At 36.1% G+C, this 11,845-nt stretch overlaps 1 protein-coding gene across 2 annotated transcripts; it reads left to right on the top strand.

The window, feature by feature from the left end:
• The first annotated feature begins 2,442 nt into the window (after positions 1-2,442).
• On the top strand, positions 2,443-11,581 carry LOC137743232 (DNA glycosylase/AP lyase ROS1-like). Of its 2 annotated transcripts, XM_068483110.1 has the most exons (21): positions 2,443-2,555; positions 2,764-3,510; positions 4,357-5,292; positions 5,528-5,842; positions 5,942-6,032; positions 6,127-6,415; positions 6,593-6,964; positions 7,135-7,214; positions 7,321-7,405; positions 7,493-7,584; positions 7,659-7,727; positions 7,818-7,854; positions 7,955-8,037; positions 8,409-8,828; positions 9,520-9,556; positions 9,643-9,700; positions 9,877-9,992; positions 10,107-10,172; positions 10,289-10,403; positions 10,557-10,595; positions 11,215-11,581. In XM_068483110.1, exons 2-21 carry the CDS (start codon positions 2,787-2,789, stop codon positions 11,361-11,363), a joined length of 4,173 nt encoding a protein of 1,390 aa, XP_068339211.1. In that variant the 5' UTR covers positions 2,443-2,555; positions 2,764-2,786; the 3' UTR covers positions 11,364-11,581. The 2 variants fall into 2 exon arrangements, with proteins under 2 accessions (XP_068339211.1, XP_068339210.1); XM_068483109.1 differs by having other exon boundaries at positions 6,127-6,964.
• Positions 11,582-11,845: the final 264 nt, after the last annotated feature.

Genomic DNA, 11,845 nt, shown 5'->3' with positions numbered 1-11,845 from the left:
TGGAAGAGGTTGCACGGTATAGAATGGGCAGTTTTGTGTTGTGTGTTGTGTTGTGAATGGAATGAATCAATTGTGGCTGCAATGCATGCTTATTTATAGGTAAATGAGAGGGAACATGACAGCTAGGAATAGGTGGAAATGTGGCTGCAAGTTTGGTGAATGATTATGAGTGAATGCATGTGCATGTGGCTAGGTTGGAAAGCTGAAATGATGAAGTGGGATGCTGGAAATGCAAAGGGGAAAGCTGGAAAGGCAAAGGTTATGCATGGCAAAGGGTGTTTTGGTGCTTGAAATGCATGTGTTTGCATGTGAATTAAAACTAGAGTGAATGATGATGAATGTATGTGGATTAGTGATTAAAGAATAAATGGATGTGCTGGAATTGAATGGAATGCACGACATAGTGTAGTTTTTGGTGCATGTGGCTGCAATGTTGTGCAATGATGGAGGAATAAGTGCATGTGGTTGAATTGGTGGTGAATGTGCATGGCAAAGAATGGATTTGGCTGCAATGGTGTGTAATTGGGGTAGGGTTTAAGTGCATGAAATGGACCCAAATTGCTCCCCCTTGCATGGCAAGGAATGGTGTTTGTGTTAAGCCCATAGCAAGGTGAATATAATTGGGTTAGGGCCATTGTTTTGTGTCCTCAAGTGCATACTAGGCCTTCAATTTCATCCAACACTTGGGCTCCAAGCATAAGCTATCCATCCTTAGCCCAATAGTGCTCCAAAAGGCCCCAAAACACTCCACAATGCATCCTTTCGTCAAACACGTCTTATGATCCTGAAAACACACAAAAGAAGCATAAAGGACTAAAATAACTAAAGAAACATAACGTAAATGTACGAGAACAAGCCATTTAAGTCGCATGAATATGCTCTTATCAGCTTACAACACGAATAATATTTTTTTGTCGAGATGGCTATATAACTCGTAAGACTACATTTTACTAGACTTGTTGTAGAATAACGGAAACAAGTCTCTTATTTACAGGAGAAAACTAAATCAAACCTTAATCCTTAATGGGCAAATAATTTGCCATTTAGTATTATGGTCTAGATTCCTCTTCACTTGTAAGTGAGAGGTTTTAAGTTCGATTATTACTAAAGACGAATTTAAACATTACTAACCTAAAGTGAGGCTTAACCCACTCTCCCACCCCCAACGGTTTTCCCAAACTTATATGCAGTACTTGCGTATCCCTCACTCGTCTCCCTGTAAAAGATAATCATATTTTTAAAACATAATAATATGAATTATTTATCGCATTGGAAAATCTCCTCTCTTCTTAATGGTTTTCCCGCTGGCACTAGGCAAGCTCTCCCTTTTAATAATTTGTATTCTGACTGCCTTGTGATTTACTTTTTAGTTTATGGTTTCTTGCAAAAAAAACCTTAATGGTTTTCAAAAGCTAACTTTAGTCCAGTTTTTAAGATTAGAAAGTCATATGAATTTATACTCTTTTTTAAATTTGTCATATAAAACTAAAATTTTAAACGATTTGTGATATCAATATTCGAAAATCATTAATTTGTCATCTAATTCTACCCTGTTAAGTTTTTCATCCAAAATAATGCAATCACATGACTTATTTTCAAGGTTATTTCGAACATTTCAACTCTTCACCCCGATTGCCTTCAAAGTTATTTTGTACATTTCAACTTTTTTTTTTTTAATGAACATGATTGATAAATGAATTCTCAAAGCGTGTAATTAGTTAAACTTCATGTTCGTGAGCCTAATGTACATTTTAGTAGTTCACCGTAAATTTATGAAACAAACGTGACATGTTTTTCTTTTCGTACCAAAAAATAAGTAGATAACTTGTAAAAAAGAAGGCAAAAGTTGAAAGTCAGTTTATTGCCCACCCCAGTATACATATATATTTGTATAAAAATAACAAATGATAAACTTGTGAGAAAATAAGGTCAAAAGTTCAAAATAACTGTTTTTGTGGATGAAACACTTAAAGAATTAAGGTAAAATAATAAATTAATGATTTTATAAATAACAACAAACTCACGCTACAAAAAAGTAATTGACATGAAAAGTTGCATCTCTTTTTAATATTTTCATGTCACTGTTGAATAGTGACTCGAGATTTTTTTGAACCAGAAAATTTTCAAGCACTAACGAAAAAAAAAAAAAACAGTTGCCACCACTAGTAACAAAATATTACGGTTAAATAAATTTAATATAATTTACCTGCTACACAAAATTTAAAAATTAAAACGATTTAACATGCAACTTCATAATATCATACGAGCATGTGTCATTATATTACAGTCATATTGAAAAATTTCTTCCATATAATCGCATTGAAAAATTTCTCGCTTGCTTGAGACTCAGGTAAGTTGAACCGAGTCAAACTCTTAATTACTTCCCTAAGCTAAAATAACGTATTTGGTTCCATAAAGAACTCTAACTCACCGTTATTAATAATTATCCTTCAAAGTAGCAGATAGATTCTCGACATAGATCCTCTAACCCTTTTAAACTAACTAAACCCAAGTAAAAAATTACGGCAGATTTTGCTAGCTTGGTTTGTTATCAGGTAAATTCCCGTTTCTGCAAAATTTGTGCTCTCCTTTCCCTCAGCCGGCCATGCATGGCTGAAGTAATTGACTTTTTTTTTTTTTTTTTTTTTTCTTGTGCTGTGATTGTGTGCCCGTATTGTTTATGCTAATATTTGTGATCAATTTACTGTCTCTGTTTTCGTTTTATTAGTTTCTCAGTTGTTTTTTTGATAACTGGTTTCTCAGTTGTTTGGTAACTTGAATTCGGCATGGCCGAACTGCAAGTATACCAGAGGAGAGAACCTGTTTCCAGAGACAATGCCATGGAAGAAGAAGCGAAAGAGGAGGTGGTTCAGAATCGGAAGCAGGGTTTGTGGGTGCCACAAACGCCTGCAAAGCCTGCTACAGGGAGGACACAAAAATCATATTTCAGAAGACGATTCAAGAGCAATTCGGGACAAAATAATAGCGTAGTGGTGAGTGATTCCCAAGTGGAATTGGAGCGTTCTGATGGGGTTTCTGTGTTTTCTGCTGCTGCAACTTCTTCAGAGGAAAACACTTGCCTGATCGACCCAATTGAAGAATGTCCTAGAGAGGAGGAAAAGGTACAGAATTTGGGTGGAATTGGAAGCACAAATTTGGGTTCTGTTGGGTTGTTCGATTTGAATAAGATTGTGTTGGAATGTGATGAGGGTTGTGTGAGTTTTTCTCATGGGGGTTCCGAGGATGCAAGCCAAAGTTGTTTAGAGGGATTAGTGGCAGCAGAAGAGGTTGCGGCGAATGATGGTGAAATTTTGACAGTTGGGGAGGAGCTGGTGTTGCAGGGGATAATTGTAAAACCTCCAATTTCTCAGTCATCAACAAATGCAACTAAAAGGGGTTTATTTGAAAAGATAAACGGTTGTTTCATTCCGGTTGCGCAAACTCGTATCAATGAAGAAAAGCTGCAGCAGGGGTCTGCCATTCCAGATGGTATGTCGCAATGCAAGTCCGGTAAGGATTCTGTTCAAGTTGATTTATCTGTTTACTTACTGTTTTTGGGCTTAATTGGATTACAAGTCCCGGTAGTCGAAAGAAAACCTATCTGGTATAAACTAACAAATTTAAACCTGTCCATTAGGATTTAAGTCCAAAATTAAAGCTACGGAAGTCTCCGTTAATTGTTAGCGTAAGAGACCAATCATCTCTTCTTTGTTACTAAAGATTGTCGCACCATTTGGAGCAAGAAGGAAACGTTTCTTTGGTCTTGTGAGAATCTGAGATTTGTTCTTGGCTCATCTGCCTGTGAGAGTGATTTGGGTTGTGAGAGCCTCTAAACACTTTTGTAGTCTCCATTTGATATTAATGAAATTTTCCTCGGGATCTCCAAGCTGAACGTAGGCTTATGCCGGACCAGTATAATTCCTCGTAACTTTCTTTATCATATTTTGCCTTGTTACATATTGGCCTCATAGCTGAAGCTTCGGCACAACAGGATTGAGTTTATTGAAGTGTTGAGATTTCAATTTTGACGAGGGACGAAAAATGAGAGCAAAAGAGATAAGAAAGGAGAGGATCCTATTACTTTGTGTTACTGTTTAAGGATTTTAAATTTGCATGTTAAGACAAAGTAAATCAATTGTTGAACTTGAGGAACAGGATTTTATAATATTAACATGAATTTTACAACCCGAAGTTACTGGTTGTTGCTTACTTGTGAGAATTGGAAAGCATCCATTCAACCTGTATCAGAGTAATGTCTACTGTAATTCCAGATGGCATCACACGCTTATATACTTTCAGTTCTTGCTGATATTACTGGTTGCTTTCAATATTCTGAGATTGTGTAATTGGCTGCAGGTGATCAACAAAATCAAGAAAGTGTTAAGCAGGAGGATATCATCCATCGGGCAGAAAACAAGAATCGGACGTCCAATGCAGCAAATTTTATGGGAGGCTCCAAATTTCCTAGCACTTCGAGCCCATCTCAGAAAAAGAAAAACTTGAAAAGAAGCCCAGATGGTGGTATAGATTTGAATGAAGGGCCACAAAAGAAACCGAAGAAGAAAGTATATAGGCCGAAAGTGGTATGTATAGGAAGACCAAGGCCTATAGAGCCTAAGACCCCAAAGAAGGCAACACCAAAGCGTCCTGCTTCAAAACCAAAGACACCAAAGCCTACAACTAAAATGCATGTTTCTTCCGACAAAAATATGTCAGCCGAGAAGTCTTCAAGCAGCCCCAAACACTTGGCCCCCATAGAAGTCACCTTGGGTAAGGTTGCATTTTCTGTGTCAGACGGAGCAACTCTAGATGGTGACCTGAAAATTAAATCAAACACGGAGAATGCCATCATTCTAGCGACTCCTCCACAAAAAGTTAGAGCTAGTCAAGGAGCACTTATGAATCTCAGTTGTAGAAAAAATTTAGGACTGAACATTCCAGCTACATGCAGGAAACAAAGGTTGGCGAGGAGGAGGCGGGAAGAAGATTGTTGGTCGACAATAGCTAGATATTTTCTTGAGAGGGAAAGATACCTTCTCAAAGGGCTTGGTGACAAAAATCAGGGACATGCTTCATTCCAAAAAACAGAAACCACAGATCTAATTGGTGCACTGCAGCCACTGATTATGACAAGGAAGAAAAGATCAAAGGGACATACTCGGGGACGGAATGGAGGGTTGGTGACAGAGAAATGGACTAACATGGGACATTCCCTTAATATAGAGCTTCACAATGGTGAATGTGAAGGACATCCATCTAAGCATGAGGGCCCTTGCTCCACCAACATAAGAGGTATCTATATTTTGCATAATTTGGGACATTGTACCCTCCTGTATTAATTTAGAGTTTCATAACCATAAAAGTGACAGAAGCCTACTGAAAAATGAGATATTGGGGCTGACATACAAATTGATAGGTACTTTGGTAGAGATTATTTTTCTTTCATTGAGTGTACGCTATCGGAAGCAAATTTAAGTGAATGCCACTGTAAATCATTTTGTAAGAGTCTCTTTTGCATTTGGTGCAGATTCACAGGAAGATAATATCAGTCCGTTTGTACAGAAATGTCCAGATATCAGCCATGGAGTTAACCATGACAAAGATGTACATGTTCCCAGCAATGACCATGGCATTCTAGTTCCATACAAGGACAAGCACAGTAAAAGGCGTCCAGAGCTTTCTCCCACAGACCTTGAACGAGTTAAGTCATGGAAACTTCAATTACAAGCGAAGGTTAATGAGGGTCAAGAGAAAGAAAGTGAAGAGGAATGGTGGACGAATGAAAGAGAAGTCTTACATGGACGGATTAATCTACTTATGTCCCGGATGAACACAATCCAAGGTACAACCTTACTAGCAATTGATTCCAGCTAATACTTGTTGAAAATGTTACAGAAAATTATATTCTAAATTCCTAACAGTAAAACTATATTCTGAACAGGAGATAGGAAATTTTCACCCTGGAAAGGTTCTGTGGTGGACTCAATAGTTGGAGTTTTCCTAACTCAAAATGTGTCGGATCATCTTTCAAGGTAACTCAAAATCTGCTATAGTAGATTTTCTCAATTATATTTCTTCTGTTTGAGGTTCCTAATGAGACTATTAACAGATTATTCTTTTCTACAGCAACGCCTTCATGTCACTTGCTGCCAGATTCCCTTGTCAGTCCCATTCCAACGAAACAGATTGTGAATACACAAACATGGTTGTCACCCAAGAATCAGTTGGAAGTAATATTCTTGCTATCATGCCAAAATCTGAGGAGGAGTTACACACAGGTGAAGTGGCACTCTCAATGGACTATAGACACAAAGAGTCAAGCTCTGACAAACCCAATGACCTTGAAGGGTCGTCAACGCCATTGTGTGATTTCCACAACCCTCCTGAGGTTTCCCAAATTGGTTTCAGTGAAAAGGTAAATCATCTCAGAGTCTCGGAAGATAATGTTGTGTCAGATAACTGTGGAGTTCAGGTAATCTCCGAAAAAGTTGAGTTTCATACATCTGTAGAAATGTCTAGTCTGCCACCGCTGTGTTCCCAAACAAAAGATGTGATCGTAGAACCAAACGATGAGAGTTATCTTTGTTCTCAGAATATGCTGGTGGATAAGCCTGAGAGCCCAGTTGATACTATAATCCAAAATCTTGTGGAACCACCTAATGAGGCCAACAACTTCAACCAGGTAAATCAGAAAGGAGAGAAACCGGATTTAAATGATCAACAATCAGACATGAAATTTGATAAGACGACGAAAGCTCCTCGAAGAAGAAAAAACAAGAAGGCTATAGTGAAGACTAAACTTAGTTGGGGGTGGTGTAAAAGTATATTTTCAACCAGTAGAGAAAGAAATAGGAATCACATGGATTCAGCAGACTGGGAGGCAGTTAGAATTGCAGAAGTTGGTCAGATTGCTGCGGCTATTAAAGTGCGTGGCCAACACAATATGATTGCAGGACGAATCAAGGTAAAACAAATTTATTCTTATTCTCATATTCGGGAATTTTGGACAAAAAGACTTTCATAATATTTTCTTTACATGAAACATCATATTAACAGTCAAGTACTTTTATTTGATGTTGCACAATTTTTTTTCTCTTCACAAATTCTAACGACTACTTTTACTCAATGTTACAGAAATTTCTTAACCAAGTACATGAGGATCATAAACAAATAGACCTCGAGTGGTTAAGAAATGCCCCGCCTCAGTTAGTAACGTAAGTATGCATTTACAGTATAAGCTTGATAAAAGGTTCCAATCATTTAATCCTAGTTATATATTGCTTCGTGAAAATTTAATCATTCAACCATTTATAATTGTAGGAAGTACCTAAGAGAAATTGAGGGCATTGGATTGAAAAGCATGGAGTGTGTGAGACTTTTGGCACTCCAACATGTAGCTTTCCCGGTATGATTTAAATGATTATTGTGCAACGACTAAATGCGAACTATGCTTTCATAAATTCAAAGATGAATTCTTCTTGTCTTCTATTAGGTGGATGTAAATGTTGGCCGGATAGCGATTCGTCTAGGGTGGGCTCCCCTTGAACCATTGCCTGAACAAGTTCAACTACATGTATTAAAACAGTAAGTATATAGTACTATACTAACAAGAGATATTACATGTATATCTGTTGACGGTATCTAAATTTTATGTGTAGGATGCCACTGTTGGATACCATTCAGAAGTATCTTTGGCCACGGCTAAAAACCTTGGATCCAAAAACATTGTAATTTTCAACATCCGTTAGGATTATTTTTACAAAAAATCATCTTTGATAAAGTAAAACTCGTACTCATGTTAGTATATTTTTCAACAGGTACGAACTACATTACCAAATGATAACCTTTGGAAAGGTAATACATTTTTGCAGAGTAATTATTTGAAGCAGAAATGTGATTTTAAAATTCGTTAAATATATTTATACATAATGGGTGTGTTTCTATATTTATGCAGGTCTTTTGTACAAAGCAAAAGCCAAATTGCAATTCTTGTCCAATGAAGGGAGAGTGCAGACATTACGCTAGTGCATTTGCAAGGTTTAAATTTTTAATTCGAGCTCTATATCACTTATATATACAGTGAGATTTTAAAAAAAAATGTAGAAAATGAGAAAGTATTTACTGCAAAAAGATAAAAAAAAATTTAAAATTTGTAATTTAACGGCAAGTGGTGGGATTTAGGATATATCATTGTGCCGAGTCATTGTACATGAAATTTTAGATATTGCAATGTTCGCTATTGAAAAAAAAGGATAGTAACAATACAGTATTAAATATTTTACACTATTAGTTTATTATCTTGGTAGTTTCTTGCTTTTATGTCCATTACATTACAGACCTTTTCAGATGCATTGTAACTTTGAATCTCTTGGTGTATGATATGTGTCTAATGTACATGTTTGATACAGCGCCAGGCTTGCCTTACCAGGGCCAGAAAAGAAGCCAGGTTCAACAAAGAACGGTAGTTCTACCGATCCCTTGATGATGGCTCTTCAGGCACTCAATCCACCAACTGTCTCCTCTCTTGAGGTCAGCCTTGACTCAAAATACCAAAGCAAAAGTTGTGAACCTATCATTGAGGAACCATCATCACCGCAGCCTGAATATACAGAAACATCATTAAGAGACATTGAAGATCTTTTTCTTGATGACCCTAATGACATGCCAACAATTAAAATGAGAGATGAAAGATTTTCAACAATATTAGAGCCGTACACAGGTGTATTTCAAGAAAACGATATGGCAACAGGATTAGTTCCTTCCCGATATGCAAATTTTCAAGCTCCCAAATCGAAGGATGCTTTCCGCTTATGCACGAAGCACCTAGTGTAAGTTGGGTTTGCCTTTTTCATTTCTTTAGAAAGTTATAAATTCATATGAAAAATAAAGAGTAACCTTTGCATTTAGTAATTTAATTTTTAACCTTAACCGTTAGTGTCCACGAATTCTCTCTTATACAAATTAATTTCTCAAGGAAATCCCTCAATGGAAACTCCCGCTCCTTGCATGTTAGTTGTCGTGACACATTTCTCTCTCATGGTTCTCTTTCTCATATAAACTCACATGATTTGGTCTTTTTCTAGACAAATCAATTTTTCTGGTCTTATTTCTTAGTATAATCATTCATTTGGTCCTTTTCATGCTGCTATACATATGAGATATCAGACCTATTCTTTTTATTTTTGTTTTTGACATAAGATGTTTTTGATATAATGCAAGAGAAAAACCATTAGCAGAAGGTTGAAAATTTGTGATTAATGATGAGCATGAGCTTCAATGAGAGAAAAATGATGCCAAATCTTTGTTTTAAGAGAGATAATTGGTGGATATAGAGGGTGAGGTTGAATTAAATAATTAATAAATTTTTATTTCACAGAAAAAATAAAATAAATGCAAAGGTTAACTATTGTCTGTGTTTTGACATATGACATAATCCTTGTGGGAATTTTTCAGATAAATCCCCAAAATGCTGTGCTATGATATTTCATTGCATCGTAACTTATTTTAATTATCATGCAGCTATGTTCTTCCAGATTATCATCCTCTATTGCAGACTGTAAGTCATTTACTATTCTTTTCCTGTGCAAAAGTGTTTTCAGCTGCATAGTGGTATGTAAACCTCTCATAATTTTAATGTCACAGCTAGAAAACAGAGATCCCGATGATCCATGCCCATACCTTCTTGCTATATGGCCATCAGGTATTACATGACTGGAGCAAACAATATTTATAACTGCAATGTGTTTATATGTGAAAGATTCGTGTTTTCAAAAGTTCAAGGACTGTGAGGTCTAAAAGTTAGAGCATACTAACTTGAAAATAAGATTCAATGTTGGAATATGTGCTAATCAAATTATGTGGAAATGTGATTATCAGATGAAAAACGATGCGATCCTCAGGAGTCGAGAGAATTGAGCAATATTGTAGAGCCATCTTTTTCACTTAATAATCATTCACAAGCAGCTTCACAAATGGTTCGTGGAACACTTTTGGTGAGCAACACTCAGGGTCCACAAACACTTCTACATTCTTTTAAAGTCCCAACTTGCAGCAAGTACGTTAGACAATTATGGAGAATGACATAATATAAAATGATGCATAAACAGATGCCGTGTCGAACTGCAACAAGGGGGAGCTTTCCACTCAACGGGACATACTTTCAAGTGAATGAGGTGAGTTTACTCACAATTTCTCCAATAATATATATATTTTTTTGTCAGCATATACTGTCAGGTATTTTAGATCAAGCTACCATACTAGAACACATGTATATATCATCTCCTTGCAGATATTTGCTGACTATGAAACCAGTATACGCCCCATTGAAGTTCCTAGATCAAGCTTATGGAGTCTAGCTAGGTTAACTGTATACTGTGGGTCCTCAACATCTTCAATCCTTAAAGGTAAACAAACCTTCAGTCGCCTTCAGTTTGGCATGTTATGCTGCTAGATCATCAAATGACATGGTTGATATGGCGAATCATGTCTTGGTGAAGGCCAAACTCTTTATATATAGAGAGGGAAACAAGCATCTCAATAATGTCTTCTTATTGCAGGCTTACAATTGAACGAAATTAAGGACTGCTTTGTGAAAGGTTTGTAACTTCTGCCCCTGCTACTATGTATTTACATCATCGATTTGGTATGAGAAATCCATCGTTTTTCATAGAAGTAGCAATGACAACCTAGATAGTTTGCATCACCATAAGTCAGATTAGTATGGGAAAAAAAGAATTAAAATGAAAGAAATAACTAAAAGATTTATGGGTTCAAACTGTGGAATAGAACGAAGCATGATCACACAAATCGTCATAGAAAAATTAAAAAGAGTAATGAGAATAACCAAATAACGTATTTCAAATTGTGCATGTTTGATGAAACAGTCTTATTTGTAATCTTCACACATCTTGATAATTGGAGGGCAAAAATGAGCGATTAAGTATGATATAGTAGGAACTATTTAATGCTATTGTTGTTGAATGTGAACTATTGTCTTAATGGTATAACTTGAAAACTGAAGTTGCAAACATGAAATTATCTTTGTAATTTAGTTGCATCTATGTGCATCTTACAACAAACTACTTTATTAAGAAAATTTATAAGGAAGAAAATACAGAAGCGATCTGATCTGGCCTGCGAGCATATATAGCCATCTCATGTTACGATATGAAATTTAACAATAATTCTAAATTATCTTGAACTTTTCCCTTTCAGGTTTTATCTGTGTCCGAGCCTTCAACCGGAAAACACGCGCTCCTGAAGAACTTTCAGATAGATTCCACGTTCGACCAACTAAGAAAGGAGACAAAGGAGGCAAGGGAGGCAAGGGAGGCAAGAAGAACAAAAAAGAGGATGAGTTGTGAATCGGAGGAGATGATGATGCAAACACTAGATGATAAAAATATTCTTAAAATGTGCAGTTTCGTACACACAAACTAGTTATAATTCTTTTCGTCAAATTTGGATGCATAAAGTAGATTTCCAATTTAGCGGAATATAAACATTTATCAATAACTGCCTTTGAAGCCTCTAATGAGAAAGAAAGAGACGTCATATATGTAGGTTTTTCTGACAAAATAAATCTGTGCCATCTTTTGCACAATATGAGCATGTAAATTTTTTAGGGGAGCATTGTTGCTCACCACCATAATTATAGTCTATGCTCATCATACAACTAATCATCTGTCACGTGTTATTTTACTCAACTCTGGTTAACTTTTACATTAAATATTAATTTTCTTTTTTTTAAAAAAAAAAAAATTAATTAAGATTAAGTGAAATGACACATATTAGATGATAGGTGTATGATGAGCATGCATCATAATTTATGGTAATGAGCAAAAAG

Source organism: Pyrus communis, chromosome 8 (assembly GCF_963583255.1).
Source record: "Pyrus communis chromosome 8, drPyrComm1.1, whole genome shotgun sequence".
Classification (NCBI taxonomy): domain Eukaryota; kingdom Viridiplantae; phylum Streptophyta; class Magnoliopsida; order Rosales; family Rosaceae; genus Pyrus; species Pyrus communis.
This window is presented reverse-complemented; position numbering and strand designations above follow the sequence as displayed.